At 41.6% G+C, this 17,441-nt stretch overlaps 1 protein-coding gene across 2 annotated transcripts; it reads right to left on the reverse strand.

Moving 5' to 3' along the window:
* Positions 1-384: 384 nt before the first annotated feature.
* On the reverse strand, positions 385-14,299 carry LOC110090148 (acetylserotonin O-methyltransferase-like). 2 transcript variants are annotated; one of them, XM_078390297.1, is made up of 9 exons: positions 14,270-14,299; positions 13,856-13,987; positions 11,987-12,161; positions 11,265-11,394; positions 10,295-10,363; positions 8,223-8,341; positions 3,588-3,728; positions 1,336-1,458; positions 385-671 (listed from the first exon to the last, which is right to left on the reverse strand). In XM_078390297.1, exons 2-9 carry the CDS (start codon positions 13,925-13,927, stop codon positions 463-465), a joined length of 1,038 nt encoding a protein of 345 aa, XP_078246423.1. In that variant the 5' UTR covers positions 13,928-13,987; positions 14,270-14,299; the 3' UTR covers positions 385-462. The 2 variants fall into 2 exon arrangements, with proteins under 2 accessions (XP_078246423.1, XP_078246422.1); XM_078390296.1 differs by lacking the exon at positions 14,270-14,299 and having other exon boundaries at positions 13,856-14,249.
* Positions 14,300-17,441: the final 3,142 nt, after the last annotated feature.

Genomic DNA, 17,441 nt, shown 5'->3' on the forward strand with positions numbered 1-17,441 from the left:
CTCAATCAGAGGGGACTACGAAAGCCATTTACCGTGCAGTCGGCATCAGATGGGGGCACAGATGAACTCAAATTAAAACACAGCGACTGCATGATGTAAAAAGCTCAGTGTGGGGAAACCCGTTGGGGAATCATCTCTTTTTTGGTGGGGAAGCATCTTTTTGTTTTGTTTTGTTCAGCCAGCAAAGGTGTTTTCAATGGGCTCCAGTCAGATTGACAGAGCTTGTTGTCTGCTTTCAGCCTAGTGGGGTCACCTGATCCAAAGGATAGCTTGCTGGGGTGTCAATTCCCCTCAACTGAGTTTTTTGTTTTGTTTTAAGGAAAAAAAGAACATCATATCACTAGGTCACATTAGGAAAACTATTTTTTTAAATAAAAAAACATGTTTGGAGTAATAGACATATATTTTATTAGACAGCGTTCTTTAAGCACAAAAGCATGAAAGAAGCGTGAAGCAGGGTAATTATTTTCTTCCCATGAGGGTGTCATACAACGTTCCTTTCTTGAGCTGCATCTCCTTGAAGCCAGCAGCCGTGAAGAGTGCCTGGTACTCAGAGGAGGTCCGTTCTTTCCCCTTATTGTGGAGCAACATCAGCATGGAGTATAGGTGGGCTTCTGGAGGCCCACATTTATCCTCATCGAGAACCAGTTCAACCACTAACACTCCACCACCTGTTACAATATATATGTATATATTTCACTGGCTTAACAAAGAGAAGACACCATAACATATTTCTACAGCATTGTGAAGCATGACTTTCATTGTTCCAGGCAACCAGGACTCCACAACTGAAGTTTAAGGAAAAATACAGTATAATCTAATTGGCCATGACATAAAGGCAAGATCCAGAGTGAATGTAATGTGGCTCTTCCTGGGCTAACTCCAATCATGGCTTATCATACTGGTATTCACTTGATATTTTAAAGATACCAGAAGCATCAAGGATGCTGTCAAAGAATGCATAGGTAGCAAAAGACATGGGGGGGGGGGCTTTTATTCAAATACATTTATTCAAGTACAGTCATGCCATCTTCCTCTGGTTGCTGCACAATGGTGGAGGGTGGGGGATTAATTTAAATGGGGCTTATTTTCAGGTTAGGGCTTATTTTCAGGGAAGCAAGGCATAAGGGCCATGTATATGGTGAGTCAAAGCTTTTTAGCTGCCTAGAGTGATCGTATAGACCAGATGGGTGAGGTATAAATCAAATAAATAAATAAATAAATAAATAAATAAATAAATAAATAAATAAATAAATAAATAAATAAATAAATAAATAAATTGTTATAAAACGGAAACTGTAGTTTTGGCTACTCCTTCTGTATAAAGAAACATACCAGGTTTGCAGGCCCTATGCAGTTTGGTTAGCAGCTGTATACATTTTTCATCATTCCAGCTATGCAGGATCCTAGCCAAAATATATAGGTCAGCTTCAGGAACCGGATCTTTAAAAAAATCCCCTGTTAAAAAAAAGACACAACACTATTTATTTCAGTGTACTGTCTTAAAGGAAGAATAAGCAGTTCTATCTTTCAGAAGTTTCTAGTTATAACCAGAGCTTGGAATACGACTTCCCAAAAAACAACTGGTAATGTTACTTGCTTGGGTGGGGGCAGGAGACAGGTATCTTTATCAATATACATATTTGCCACTTGAGTAGGACTGTGCTATCTGCAGGAGATATAATACAGTATATATATTTCTGGGTTTTTCCTTTTAATATTTTCATACCAAGGATGTGAAACTCTGGATATTGACATCAAACATACAAGGGTCCTAGTATACAGAGAAATATTATCCTGGGAGAAATATATTCCTCCCAGTGGCCAGCTCCAAAACTCCACCATAGAAATATAGTTGGACCCCCAATCCCAAGGGGAATCTGTTTGAAACCCACCCTCCCAGAGTCTGAAAAATGTGCATTATGCATAGCATGGTCTCTGGCTCCTTATCATGGCCAGTTCTGGTAATGTTATCCTTTGAAATACGTCTTTCTATGATTTTTCTATCAACATTTTCAATATTTTCAGAATGTGGATAAGTGACTCAGCAGATACTGATCCTGTGAATACAGAGGTCCTACTGCATGTTAAAAATAAAGAGGGCAATACAAATAAACCTCTGGGGTATTAAAAGGGGTGGGGATAGGCAAGAGGTGAGATCCCTTTCTCTTTCTTTTTCTCATCTGTGAACATGCAGCTTTATTTTATTTCTATTTAAAACACCTTTTCAAAATTTTAAAAATACTCTCTAGATTATATGGGTTTTTTTTTTCATTCTATACTGAAAGCCAACTTGGCAATGGAACATCTGTTTCTGGGCTGGCCAAAGACATTTTGCTACCTGAGGTAACGAAGCAAGGGGGAACCTCTACTTTCTCCCACACATGCACACACATTAAAGTGTGTGTGAGTTCTGTGCCCTCAAGTCAGAACAACTTATAGTGAGCCTAAGGTAAGCGGTTTTACTAGTTCCAATCCCCCAGAGAGTTTCTATGGGTGACCAGGGATTTGAACCAGAGTCCTAGTCCGTCATTCCATCCACTACACCACAATGGAAATTAAAATGTAGAGTACCAAAATCAGGCATTTTATTTTGGCAGAGGGCTCAGAATCTCTGAAGCCCCTCTTCTTATCTCTACTGATAAAAGAAGAATGGAATTTAAAAGTCACGTAATTAATACTTGTTTATTAGAGCAAAAAACTGGTTCCTGAGGCAAGGAATGTCCATAGTGTCTAGCAAGATCCATTACTATAGTGCACTAGGAGGTAATAATGCCATTTTGCAGGAAAATCCATGTGCCTCCTCCCATGTGCATTATAGTCATGGAGGGAATTTTATTTTACACCCATCTTTCAAGATTAGCTGGAACTTAATAGCTGAGCCTGAGAATAGGTCAGACAGACTATTGCTGAAAAGGCAATACTGATCATGCAGTGGCAGAGTAGAAAAGGGGCCCTGTAGACTATTAAAGGTAAAGGTTCCCCTTGACAATTTTTGTCCAGTCGTGTTCAACTGTAGGGGGTGGTGCTCAGCCCCATTTCCAAGCCATAGAGCCAGCGTTTTGTCCAAAGACAATCTTCCATGGTCACATGGCCAGTGCGACTTAGACATGGAATGCTGTTACCTTCCCACCGAGGTGGTCCCTACTTGCATCTGCATGCTTTCGAACCACTAGGTTGGCGGGAGCTGGGACAAGCAACGGGTGCTCACTCCATCGCGTGGATTCGATCTTACAATGGCTGGTCTCCTGACCCTGCAGCACAGGCTTCTGTGGGTTAGCCCGCAGCGCCACCACGTCCCATCAAACTATTAAAGGTTGGCAGTAAAGCATTTCTCGTTGCACTAACAAGGTAACACAACAACAGGTTCTCCCATTTGCTGTTCAAAAGGAACATCATTGCCCCTGGTTCCTCACAAAAATAGCAGGAAGGCAAGAAGTTATTATTTAAGACTTTGCCCCCAAGCTTGGGTTTTAGCAAGGAATGAATGCACGGCTGTCTTTTTTGTGGCTTTGCTTCGGAGGCTCAGCTGGGGTGCTGGTATAGACATTGTCTGGAAAACTACCTACCTGGGAACTACATTTTACCTGTCTGGAAAGTCATCCAGCTTTCCTGAGAAAACGCAGGATCCTTCTTTAAACTTTCCACTACTTCGGGTAGGTCAAATACTATTGCAGTAGAATTTGGGTACAATGAAATGCATTCTTTAGCTAAGGTACCAGCAGCTCCTTAAAGAAAGACCAGAAATGAACATTGTACACAATTTAGCAAAACAAATGAATATGCTGTGCGTTTCAATGTTTTCCCCAAACATCCCAGCATAGCATTTATAGAGATAGGTGGTTTTCCATAAATTATACTGCCAGGACAGAACAAAAACTAGATACAGTGGGGTCTTGACTTGAGAACTTAATCCGTATTGGAAGGCAGTTCTCAAGTCAAAAAGTTCTCAGGTCAAATCTGCATTTCCCATAGGAATGCATTGAGAACCATTTGATCCATATCTGCTCTTTTCCGTCCATAGAAACTAATGGGAAGCTGCTATTCTGCCTTCGACCACTAGAGGGGGATATTTTGTTTCTTTTTTTCTTAGGTCAAGAAAGGTTCAGGGAAGGCAGGGAAAATACAGTCCAGGCAGTACCAGGCAGTCTGAAGACTGTCTCCCAATCCACTCTCTAAACGCTGGGAGGAGTGAGGAAGCAGACAGGCACCCTTTTCACTAGCCAACAGTTAACTGAAAGTTCAAATTTTGCACTTTCCCTGCCTCCCACGTGTTTTTTTTTAGTTCTTAACTCAAATCTAAGTAAGTCAATATTTTCCTATGAGAGCGGTCCTTAAGTCAAAATGTTCTTAACTTGAGCCGTTCTTAAGTCAAGACCCCACTGTATTTGCCCCTTTCCTAGCTCTCAAGGTATTGAGAGGAGAGTAATCCTATCTGCTGTTAGGGGAAATCAAAGCAAGGTGGTGCTAAAGAAATAGAAAACAAATCCATGCTAGGTGTGAGGAAGGAAGCAGGGAGGCCTTCCTGCTCATGTGCCACCAGGCTTTTCACTCCAAAGTCAAGGAATATGAGACTACAAGTCCCCCAATAGAGAACTGGATCAACCCCTAACGAAAAGCCCAGGCACCCCAGAAAACCCAGGAAATGAGTGACCAATAGCAACCTAGAGGGGAGGAAAAGTCCAGGAACAGACCCAGCAATGAGAGAGGGTAGAGGCAGACTAAAGAAAGCCCGGGAAAAGAACCAGAGGAAGAAAAGGGAGGACAGGTTGTGGAAGGAGATGTAAAAGGAGGAGAAAAGGGGGAAGAGGAGAAGATAGAAGATGAGAATGAAGAAGAGGCAGACAAAATGAGAGGAGACCAAAAGGGGATGGAAGCCAACCCACAAGCCAAGCTCCCGGAGGGTTGGGAGTCGGTTGAGAGGGAAGACCCCTAGACAGGAGAGCTGGTTATACTAAGAGTTTCCAAGCAGGAAGCTGAGAGGCAGAAATGAAGTCCGCTCCCCATGTAAGTCTTCTTATGGGGTGTGGAGAGAGCAGAAAAGGCAAGAGAGGGAAAGAAGAATACAAACCATGGGAGAAAATGATTCAGAAGGGATGACCGGGATTGACGGAAAGGAACAGAGGGAGTCCCTTGAGGATGGGGGAAGCAGAAGGTGTGTGACCCATGAAGAGAAAACGACAGAAGTGCATTGGGATCATCATCCACATTGCAGCAGTCTCTGTGCAGCCTGACTTCAACCCCTTTGTTCTCCCACCAAGAATTAGTTGGGTGGAACCACTTCCATCCACTGGTACCCTGTTTTGCTGAAAATAAGATCCAACCTGAAAATAAGCCCTAGTATGATTTTTCAGGATCCTCGTAATATAAGCCGTACCCCAAAAATAGTTGGATGTATGGGATGGTCATCCAATCTAAATGTAAATTTCAAAGGGAAGACCATCCAGTGCACAGACTAACTTGCTAGTATATAGTTTTGAATACTAACCAGAGGGAAGCTTTAACTGTTTACTGGTCTGTAACTGCCTCTATAACTATTCTCTTCTCTCTCTCTGAGGTGATTAAAACCTCAAGACACTTTTATCTCTCAGATCTTTACACATTAAGCTATTGTTTCGTACCTTTAAGATGTTTATTATGTAACAAACTGAAACCTTTAAGAATGATAACCTCATGTGAGTAAAATAGACTTCTTTATTTAATGATAAAAAGACCTCCTGAGTATTTTGTTTATGTGCTAGTGTTTGGTGAGGGGAGATTACCAAAAAGGGGAACTTCCAGTTAATTCTGCCTAATGGCTGGCACTTCTTACTGCGCATTTTTGAGGAATTCACACGAGTTCCACACAACTCTCAACAAAAATAAGCCCCACTTAAGTGAAACCCCACCCTCCAACATCATGTGCCAACCAGAAGATGACATGACTGTATTTGAATAAATGTAGATGCTTGTACATGGAAAAATATATAAAATATCCCCTGAAAATAAGCCCACATCATTTTTGGAGCAAAAATTAATATAAGACCCTGTCTTATTTTGGGGGAAACACGGCATTAGGAGAAACTGTGCTTCATGTTATTAGGGTCAGGTTGTGTAAGTCTCACCAGCTGGTGATGGAAAATGTACCCTTTGGAGTGTTGTTGGAACAACCTCCAGTTATGTAGAACAAAATATTATTGATAAAACTGAGTTGCCCTCGTCTGTGGGACTGGAGTTGGGAGAAATGCCTGAAGTTAAACATGAACCCAAGAATACTAGGTGGGAATGGTGAGAAGAATGGAAGCACACATCCTGACCGCTTCCTCAAACATTGGACCTGGTGGATAGCAAGGTCATTGCCTACGTTGTTTCCAGTACTACCTCTTCTGAGTAAAAAGCTCAGATGCCTCCAGAACCAGTTCAGTTCTCTGATTCTCTCTGTCCTCCTCACCTTTCTCCTGTGGACTGTGTTTTCTTCACATGCACACACTAGCTGCCTAGAGTGGTCGAAATGACCAGATAGGCAGGGTATAAATAGAATAAATAAATAAATAAATAAATAAATAAATAAATAAATAAATAAATAAAATAAAAACTGATTACATAATTCCCAGCTAAGGAAGAGGAGAACTGGAGAAACCTGTCCAAAATGGCCCTTCTCTTCAAGAACTCTCTCTGTCTTCTTCCTAGTCATTATAGACCAGGTAAGAACAGCAATCAAGAATCTCTGCAGTCCTATTTAAATCCTATTCAAGCATTTAAAAGATGGATAATTTGAAAGCATGAGGAGGTGGAGAGCTCTAGCCTCACACCATCCTTTTAACTGCTTCCACTTGAAGGACCACATTGAGGCGGATGTTGGAACATTTTCAACCTCATGTGTTGCCTGTAAGAGGTTTGGTTGGGCCTTGCTGGGCTGGGGTGTCTGTCGATCAATCCAGCTGTAACCAATTGTTCCATCCCTGCCTCTGATTTTGAAGAGAGACACCCCTCTCTGCTTGAGAGTTCTTTTCCCTCTTATTTTCAGTCTGCTGGCAGTTAGTTAGTAGTGTAGCTAGTATGCAATTCGTTATGTAGTTAGTGTGTGCAGTTAGCAGTAGAGATGGGATATTTTTATTTGTATGCCTTGGGATATGGATATGGGTATCAGCATTGCCAGTGTCTGGGGAAACTGGACTCTCCCCCCAGAACCGGGTGGTGCACTTACCACTTCCTCTGCAGCACATACAGCCATCTTTGGAAGTAGCCTGGTCAGTACTTCACCGCCTCCCTGCACATCTGACTGCTCAGCAGCTGAGCGGGGAGACTCCTCATCTTGCCTTCTCGCTGGAGCGGTCAGCTGTGCAGGGAGGCAGGGAAGTGCCAGGCGGGCTATTTCCACGATTGGTGCAATGCGAATGATGAAGCCCATGCGGCAAGTGGTATTTGGACCGGGCAGTGTTGGGGAAAGTGTCCTATTTCACTAGGTACCTATGGTGATGATGCTCGTTTGAATACAAATATCCCCTCTCTCGTTAGCAGATTATACAATGAGAATATAGTCTGCAGGAATCTGCTAGAAGCAGGTTATGAGTCATTTAAGGCCTGCTCCAATAGCCAGACATTTTTGCACAGTATGCTCTTTTTGACCTGTTCAGAATGGTGAATAAATGAAATCCTTTTTATTCTTTCTCTTACCAATGTCTCAGAGTAAGTATAAGGCAGTTAATGAGAACAAAAAAGGGGTGGTCTATTCTGGAAAGACTTGAAGATAATTCTGTTCTGTACATTCCTGCTCTTATGCTGAGTAGCTAGATGGATTTTGGGATGGGTTGTCCTCCCCCCCCCCCCCCCCAAATTCAAACTCTGCCAGGAGAGGGCATACTCTGTTACACTCAAAGTCTCTCAATGACATCAGGAGAGGTTTTGTGTTTTTAAAAAAAGATTACCAGTTAAGTAGAGACAGCAGAAATACGTAAGAGTCAGGACAAGAATTCTCTCCCTGGTTATCTTTCAAATTATCCCTTTTTTGAACACTTGACGACTAGGGCTCTTGACAAATGAGCCTATCTCACAATAATGTGCCTCTAATAAAAGGGAAAACCTGGCCTGCACCAGCTTTGATCTTCAGAGCCACTTTAGAATGACAGACTCACAGGGCTGAAACAGAATCTGGGAGTCATCCAGGTCTATCCCTAAATTATATACCAATATGACCCTAGGTACTGAATAAAGGAAAGTAACGGAGTGTTGATGGCACTTACCACCCACATCACAAATGAGTGGGAAATTAGAAAGATCAAATGCAGACACCACTTCTTTACCACAAAGACTCCAGACATCATCCATGGCCCTGGAGAATCTGTACAGCCTCTCATCTGATCTAGCAATTCAAAATAATGTTAGCAGATAAGCAAGGACGCCCCCGACACAAAGGGTGTGACTTATGCAAGGCCTTGCCAACCTCAAGAACAACACGGCTCCTAAACCATCAAACCTTCATGCTATTTGTGTCACTGCTGTGACTGTGAAGAGCAGTTCTGACAATCTCCAGCCTGAAGCTGCCTGGCTTTCACGTCCCTTTCCTTGGTGGGGAACCATTACAACTTTCCTAAGTCACAGCCCCCAGCCAGCCAGGATTTGCCCAGGACAAGTCAGATGCTACCATGGATGGTTGTTGTGGGTTTTTCAGGCTCTTTGGCCATGTTCTGAAGGTTGTCCTTCCTAACTTTTCGCCAGTCACTGGTCGGCATCTTCAGAGGACAGCACTCTGTGCTGACCAGAGCACAGAGTGCTGTCCTCTGAAGATGCCGGCCACAGAGACTGGCAAAACCTTAGGAAGAACAACCTTCAGAACACAGCCAGAGCCCGAAAAACCCACAACAACCATTAGATCCCGGCTGTGAAAGCGTTCGCGAATACGCTACCATGGATGTTTTTCCTAAGTCAGTGATAACAGGATTCCTGGAAGGAGCCTGGCAGCTGGACTCTGCTGTTTCTGGACCTCAGGGGTGACTAACCTGTCCAGGGAAATAACCTGCACAGTGGTGCAGACTGCTGTATGCCAGCACACTTTCATATAGACACAACCATGGGGTTGTGTGCCTATATAACCCATCCCACTTCCTGTTTTCATTGCTGTAGTTAAAAAAAAAAAATCTCTGGTGGCCAGAAAAAAAAGAGAGTGCTTTGCACAGAGTGTTGAGGAGCCTGAGAGGTAAAGATGCCAGATGCCATATCTTGCCTCCCACATATTCTGGAAGAGACTGCTCCATTGTAATGTAAAGCATCTTCTGCCAGAAAGAACTGAATTATGAGATATTGGGGGACTCCATTGTAATGTAAAGCATCTTCTGCTTGAGTTTCTGTGACAGCAATAGAGAGAAGAAGGAAAGAACTGAATTATGAGATATTGGGGGGCTCCACAAGCTCAGTATATTTGTTACATTAGCACATGTGGTTCCTCTGCTGTCTTCTTTTACTTTTATATTTTCTTTATATTCTCTCCTGCCCCCCAACCTTGACCTCTTAACAGCTTTCACACCTTCGCCTCTTCTCTCCTTCCCTTTTGCTCATGCCTGTCATCCATTCTTCGTCTCCTGTAGGAATATTTACAAGAGAACCGAACAGCAAACATGGGACAGAAATCCCTGCATGTGAGATGTAACCAAATACCCAAGACTCTTAGATTCAATGAATATTTAAAATGTTTTACTTGTGAAATTGGCATTTCATCCAGTATTTCATTTCAATCCTCCCCCCAATATATCTCATGAAGTGGACTTGTCCATGAAAGCTCACATTAAAATATAATAGTCTTTAAGGTGCTGCCTGTTTTTGTTTTGTCTTGGTTTTTTTTGGGGGGGGGGTATTTTGCTTGATATGAGCACACATGTAATTGATCGCCAAAATGTAACCATTGACTTTCTTTCTAGGTCTCACTGCATGTTCACTTGTCACAAACAAGATAACACTGAGAGATTTAAAATGTTATTAAGATAGGAAGTATGATTTTTTTTAAATTGTCTGCTTCTAGCCTAACTGTTAATTTTTTTCCTACAGATGTTTCCATTTGTTGTCAAATGGAAATTTCACTCTTAATTATGGCAAACATATATTTGGAAGAGTCTATTTATGATGAATAAAATGTGCTTCAGTACTAAAGAACAGCACAGTGTTCTTGAAGCAAAGAAGAAATGAACACTTGAAGTGTGAATGCAAACTGTAGGACTCACATGGTTACAAAAATAATATCAAAAATGGACAGTTTACATTTTTGCTAATTTTATAAAAAAAAAATAGGATATAGAAAAAGAAGAGATAGAAAAAACTTTACCTGTAAAGCACCTCAAAACAATTCTTTGATGAAGCACCATATATTGATTCAAGTTGTTCAGTTCCCTCTCTAAAAAACAGCATATTTGTTTGAATGAAACAAAGAAGTATCAAAATCTATGTTAAACTCTCCCTACTCCCATTGCCCACCAGATAGTAACACTTTATTCATACAATCACATGCACTGTATTCAAAATTAATTCGGAACATCAGATACGGGATATGAACTGCACTTCGTTGGCGCCTACAGTCAGTGTTAATACTAATCATTCAGTCAATGCTTACTTATGATGAACCTTGCCAGAATTTTCTAGGTATGAAGTATGCAGAAGTGGTTTACCTGTCCCTCCTTCAGAGGTGCTGTGTCATGATGCAGCTTGCCCAAGTCTATATAGGTGAAAAAACTCTGTATAGTATACTTAACACTATATGCAATAACATAACATATAAATGTATAAATGCAATAAACATTAAATGTGTCTAACATGAATATTCTTCAGGTTAGACTCATTTAATATGGTTATTGCATTGAGTTTTACGTTAAGCACACGATGCTGAGTTTTTTCAGCAGTAGTAGTTTCATTCTGTACTCCCTAATTGTCATGAGGCTGTATAGGTGGCCTGTTAGTACACATGCCCAGGAGGCCCCTTGGGGATCTAAACTCCCAAACTCTGGCTCCCTAGTCAGAACCCATTGAGCTTTTCCAGCTATTAGATGTGACACTCATCAAAGCCATGTCTTATGAGAGGACAGGAGAGTCGTTCTAAAAGCATGCATGTCTACAGAGACTGCAGAACGATTTCATCCCCTGCAGTATGGAATAGGCTAAAAGAACGACTCAGAAAACACAGAGGCAGATGTTTTGGTGAGTGACCAACTCTAGTCCAAGCATGAAGTATAGAAATAGATCTGCTAACATACGGAACCTTATTGTCCCAGTCCTGTGGTGCTGGTTTGTCTGCTCCTCACCTCACAGCCTCAGTCAGATATTGCGCACTTGGATACAGATTTTCCGACAGTAAGTTCATGAAATTATACTGTGACTTCGGGCTTGATTTAGCAAGGTAGAGATCCGCAAGGGCCGAGTTTCCATAAAGACCTTAAGATGAAAGAAATGAAAGACTGTGCTTTAAAACCACAAGAGAAGTATTTGTCTGATGGTTACATTTGCATCTCATTCTTCTTTGAGTAAGTTCCCGGTGATGTCTGTGACTGATCCTCTATCTCTTATCTCCAAAACAAGCCTGTGATGTAAGTCAAAGTTTGAGAGAATTGTTAGGCACAGGCGCTTTTCCTTTTATGCAAAGAATGAATGGTGCATACAGTGGTGAAAAATCATTACTAAATAGATAAGTAAATAAATAAATGTAAAAGTAAATAGAAATAAATCTGAGTAGGGCAGTGGAAAGCCACTGGTATCCAGAAATAAACAATAGAAGTTGACTTTGATCTTGCTTTTTTTAATCCACCAGACCATACACACTTCTGTACTGATGGCTGAGAGAGAAAAAAGTGAAATGGGACCAGGAAGGAAGGGGCAACAGGGTGAGAGTGAAATAGTGAACTGTGCAAATTGCTGGAGATTTGTGGTTCACTCTTAGTAGTTGTGAGGTGTAAAGAGTTCCACAATCAGTTGCTACTTCTTCAGTGAGTATTAGCCTGAGTTGCTTCCCCCCCCCCAACATGGTTACTTCTATTCTCCTTCCTCTCCATCCTCAGGAACTTTAAGCCCACGCAGGCCTCCAGCAGCCTCTCCATTCCACTGGGGCTGGTGCCGAGGTGTTCAGCAATGGCCCCTGAGCTCAGGGGTTCTCCCGACTCCAAGAGCAGATCAAATACTCCCAACTCAGAGGCAGTGAACATAACCTGAGGGGCAGGAAAGAGTGGAAAGTACAAAAGGGGGGGGGGAGAGAGAAATGCAAAAATCAATCACAGTCATGATATCATTGCTGTGTTTGTTGTGCAGGTACTAAACAGAAGAACATTTTAAATGCAAAAGATGGGCTTGAGACACAGCAGAATCCGCCGCAGCAGCTGACACATGCTGGTGGACCCCATTGAAAGCCCATCAGTTCCTGCTGGACTCTTGTCAAACTTTCAGGTGAGTAGGTTGTTTTGTTGGTTAATGTCCAAATGAGGCCTCAATGATTTCTGACCTATAGGCTGCTGCTGGCTAATACCATGATATTAACTGATGGATGTGTAGCTGTAAAGGCTTTTCCCCCAACCTGTTCTTTGCAAGTAGGTGGAGGATCTTTTTTTTTTTCATGTATGTACTGATAATAAAACTGCTACCAGCTCCCTTTCCTCTTTTCATACAACAGGGAGAGAGGGTTTGCCCACAATGAGAACATCTGTTCAGCCCTGTGACTGGAAGGCCCACTGAACCAGGACGTCTGTTGAAAAGCTGAAAGTTTCTTAACTTGGGAAGCATGTGAGGGGGAAATTCACTTGCAGGCTGGGTTTTTTTCTTAAAAGGAGGTACTGTATCTCAGAGGTCTTTCAGCTTTGTGTAACATTAAGAAAAAGGGAGTATAACATATCAAATTTTTTTAACAGGTGACCCAAAGGGAGAATAGTATCACAGGGCTTCTTCCTTGGGCACAATTTGATTAAACAACAATGTGTACAGGCAGTCTTGAGTAACCGTCATAACAATAATAACACAGATGCCACTCATGTGTCTAAGCAAACAGTCTACAGCTTATTCACAACCCTTTAATCCTTTCCAACTTTCCCAGGCTTCAATCCTGAAGACCCCTGAGTGGACCTGATTGACTATTGAGCCATCATCAGTATTAGCATCCTTGACATCAAAGGACTACTTATATTGTGATATTAACCTTTTCTTGACATGTCAGCCTGTAATGGGGAAGACCTGTACTTTCTGTTTGTGTGACCACATAATGGAACAGTGAAATCCATTATCCATTCCCTTCTGAATGTGAACCTCTGTGATTTTCAAACCTGCCTGGCGAATGAATAACATCTGGGCAAGTTCAAGGCCAGTCTGAAGGAAGTGCACAATGGCAAGGCAAAGAGGTAGAAGACAATGGTTGGGAAGGATAAATGCAGAGCTGAGCAGGAGATTTGGATTGAGGCAAAAACTCATTATACCCATGTGCTACAAAGTGTTTCTAACTCATTTCCACAAATTTCTTCTAATCCATGTGAAACCTGGTACATTCAATTGTCTCAACAGAAAAACGGTTTCTGACCTGGAAGGTCATCAGTACTGTGCAGCATCAGGTGTGGATTGATTGAAGACACCCACTCAAAGTATTGAAGGGGAATGAATGCGTCCAGACATGTCCTTCGTGAAGGACTGATATAGAAGGAATATAAATTTGACGGAATCCTAACAGTGTTTCTATATCGGTTGTGTTCCTACATTCTTTTCCCCCACCTCACTAGCTGTCAGAACTACAACGCCACCACACAGAAAACCAGCCCAGAGAAGAGAAGAAAAATGGTTGATTCCACGGATCCATTCGCAATCCGACAATTTGAAAGTCCTCCCAAGTTTTAACACACACACAGGCACGACTCATGACTCTTACCTTGGAAATGAGAAGTCCATACTGGTACTGATGTAAGACTTGAATACTTTCAAAGTCTTCAATAGAATCCATTCCTCTTCACTGCTCTGACAGGCACTGTGCCGTCCTCCTCGCCTGAATTATGTGCTTTTCCTGATGAGAGAACACTCCAAAAGATCACAAGAAAGACCACCCACCCTTAGCTACCTGCACAAGGGAATCTAAACAAGAAAACTGGGGGATAGGCAGACGGAGAGAACTGGGTCTAAGAGATAAAATGAAAATCTGTGGGTTTTCTACAAGAGAGAAATGTAACATCAGAGTCACAAGGAATCAAAGAACCCAGAAACTAATCCCCTGGGACAGTTTGGAAAGAGGAAGGCTTTGGGAAGTGGGTGGTGGGTGAGTGGTGGGAGGGAGAATGAAACTGCTTACCCAAGGGAGCCTGCGGAGAAAGAAACAAACCTGGAAAACAGTAGGATTGGCTGCACTCCGGTTGCATCACCTCCTTCTATAGACTGTGGGCGTTAGGGTTAGAATGGACTTTAACTCCTTCTTGTCTAGTGGAATGTACCTGGGACAAGGCAAAAGGTCTAGTGAAGCAATTGACCCTCTTAACCAACAGGGGAAAGTTTCAAACTTTAGTCACACTTTCTTCCAAAGCTGAGCCCAGAAATAAGCCTATAAGGGTGACATTCTGTGGCACTATCCCCCTGCAAATAATGGTTTCCTGTTTCAGCTGCTTTCCATGTTCTCTATTTCTTAAGGACATCGACATCAACATGAACCATTTTATGCTGTCTTGTCAATGTCAAGTTATGGGGAACTTTTCCAGGGTTTTCTAGGTACAGTATACACTACTGAGAAATGGTTTGCCATTCCGTCCATCTGGGGGCTCCCTGGGACTGTGCAGCTTGCTGACGCCTACTCAGGCTGGCTATTCTCTAAGGAGGCTCAATAAAGAATCGAACTCTTAACCTCCAGCTCCACAGCTAGATACCTGGTTGGAATTTTTAAAAAAATCCCGCTAGATTCATTGATTTTTGTCGCTGCAGTACTTTTTTCTCTTGTGTAGTGTAACAAACTGGAACAAAGGTGGTGGTGGTGGTGGTGGAGAACAAGTAGAAGTCTCTCTCTCTTTCTCTCTCTTAGCAAATACCAATACAGTAAAGCAGAGGCAACATGCTCCAGTTGCCAACAAATTGGCAGCTGGAAACGGAACATTCTTCTGAGTGTCTGGAGCACTAGAATTTGGTTAGGAAACATCCCGACAGTATTAGAAGCATGGTCTGTCCTTTATTCTCCCTGTGTATATTTTACTTTTATCAACCCTATGATTTCCACCTCTTTGTATTTGGGTAGAACACACTTTGAACAAACAAATACTGGGTTATCTTACTGATTTATTGATTGACAGATTCAATTAAAATGACTAGTCATTAAAATAACAGTTCAGTGTAATTCAAGAAGACACCAATGTTAACGACACAGCAATACATTTACAATATGTATTGTAAATCTATCAGCTAGCCTCAAGGTGTTCCTCACAAATCTCCATGACCAATTTATAAAATCCCATTTTAGTTTTGTCAGGACTAGATTACATACTATCTGCAATGGAAGGCAGCTGAGAATTTATGCTACTTGCCTCCCAGATCATAAATGAGTGGGAAATGAGAAAGATTAAATACTACCATACAAACTCCAGGTATTATCCATAGTATCAGGGAACCTTTGCAATTTTTCCTCTGATCTAATAATTCAAAATCACAATGGCAGATAACAACCTTGCAATCTGATCATTTTGGAAGAGTTAGCTTGTTAGTCTGTTCTAGTGTATCAGGCAAAAACAAAACAAATTATAAATAAAGAAGACAAAAAACATTGTGGCACCTTAAAGACTAACTGCTATATTTTAGTGTGAGCTTTTGTAAACAAGACCACTTCCTCAGACAATTTTTCTTCTTTCTTTGTGGTCTGTGGTCTGAGGAAGTGGATTTGTCCATGAAAGCTCACATTAAAGTAGAGCAGTTCGACATGTACACCTAATTCCTGCAAACTGCAGTCATACATAAAAACTTGGAATAGAGACAAAAAAAAATTCCACAGGGTAAAAAAAAAATCTTGATAGAAGAAATATTTTTGGACCCTGGAGAATAAAAATGTCCACATTTGAATAAAAAGGCCACATTCTAAATGGCTATTAGAAGACCACATTTGCACTTCTAACAGCCAAAATCTACAAAGTCGAAGAATGCATGTTGAAACATGCCATAATTTAGGAAAAATTGATTCTAATGTATATGATTTTGGATGTGGGAAGCAAGGATGAATGAGATGAAATCAGGACTGAGGAATTTTTTTGTCATCACTAAGCCTGTATCTTTCAATAACCAACCACAAATCAAAGCACACTCCATGCAATACAGGGAAGCAGGGAGAGACAAATGAGGAACACATTTCTTTCACCAGTTGGCGAAAGGTTGGAATAGGGTAGCCTCAGCAATTATTACTCAACAACCTTGTTTCAATGATGGGACACCAGCCACATATTTAAAATTATACGAAACTGGATCTTATTGATGCAATCGGCAATATTCGTGTAGATCTTTGAGCATCTGGTGCTTTCTGAGTTGTAGCAACTGCATTGGGTGCAACACCTAAAGGAAGGCAAGGATATGGAAGCGCATAACTGATCTGTTTCCACATTTAGACCATTTTTAAAAAAAATACAGAAAAGTATGGCCTGCAAAAAGCTTTAAAAATGATTTGGCAGCATGCCATGTGTTTTCTTAAACAGAAATACAAGGTCACACTCTTCTCCCACCCTTCTAACAGCAACTCTACAAGAGTGAAGCCAATTCGGGTTGAAGACGGCAGGTGGCCATGCGGGCCTATCAAAGCCCATATTCCGAATCGCATGCTGCAGAGCTGTAGAAATATCAGTTGCCCTGGTTTCCCCCCACTTAAATAGGGTGGAATAGAGTTGAAAGGTTTTGAGGTCAAAATGTATATGTCTCCAGCTGAAGTGGACAGGGATCACATGCAGGGAAACAATATTTTTAGTTAAATGGTGTATTGTGAAATCTGTTTTCAAAACTGTGGTATTCAACTTCAGTTACTGATTCTCAAAAGTACAACCAGTTCTTCTTCATACCAATAAACAGCGGGAGAGGCAAGTATAGATAAGTCTTGAGAAAGACACAGAATTGGCTGAGTTGACCCCAAGGTATAGTTGACCCCGGACCCTGACATTTTTTTGTGCATTCCATGAGCAACTTTTGAGATTATATTGAGATTAGTAAGTGGCAAATTCTGTCTAATGCAGCCTTGCAATAAATAAAGCCTTTAACCATGTTGACATGTTTCAGCCTGAAGGGTAGCAGTTTCTTTAAAAGGTCCAAGACGCTAAGTATGGCTACAGCCACCATGCCTCCATCTAGCTAATACTTTTGGTAAGGAGGAAGAGAGAAGAAGCCCAGGAGAGGTGTTCTCTCTCTCTCTCTCTCTGGGTGGACAGCTAGCAACTGTAGTCTGCATGCAAATATATGTCTTGAGAAGTCTTCTGTCAAGCAAAGGTGAATCAATCCATTAAGAACAGGAAACA

This window comes from Pogona vitticeps, chromosome 3, assembly GCF_051106095.1.
Source record: "Pogona vitticeps strain Pit_001003342236 chromosome 3, PviZW2.1, whole genome shotgun sequence".
Lineage (NCBI taxonomy): Eukaryota > Metazoa > Chordata > Lepidosauria > Squamata > Agamidae > Pogona > Pogona vitticeps.

Bases quoted from the DNA above. Each gene is read 5' to 3' on its own strand.
- LOC110090148 (XM_078390297.1), bottom strand. From the start codon at position 13,927: ATGGATTCTATTGAAGACTTTGAAAGTATTCAAGTCTTACATCAGTAC. The intron at 8,342-10,294 runs GTAAAGTTTTTT...TTGAATTGCTAG, and splicing joins TGTTTTGAGGTGCTTTACAG to ATCAGATGAGAGGCTGTACA. The intron at 1,459-3,587 runs GTAAAATGTAGT...TTTTTTTAACAG, and splicing joins CTGGATGACTTTCCAGACAG to GGGATTTTTTTAAAGATCCG.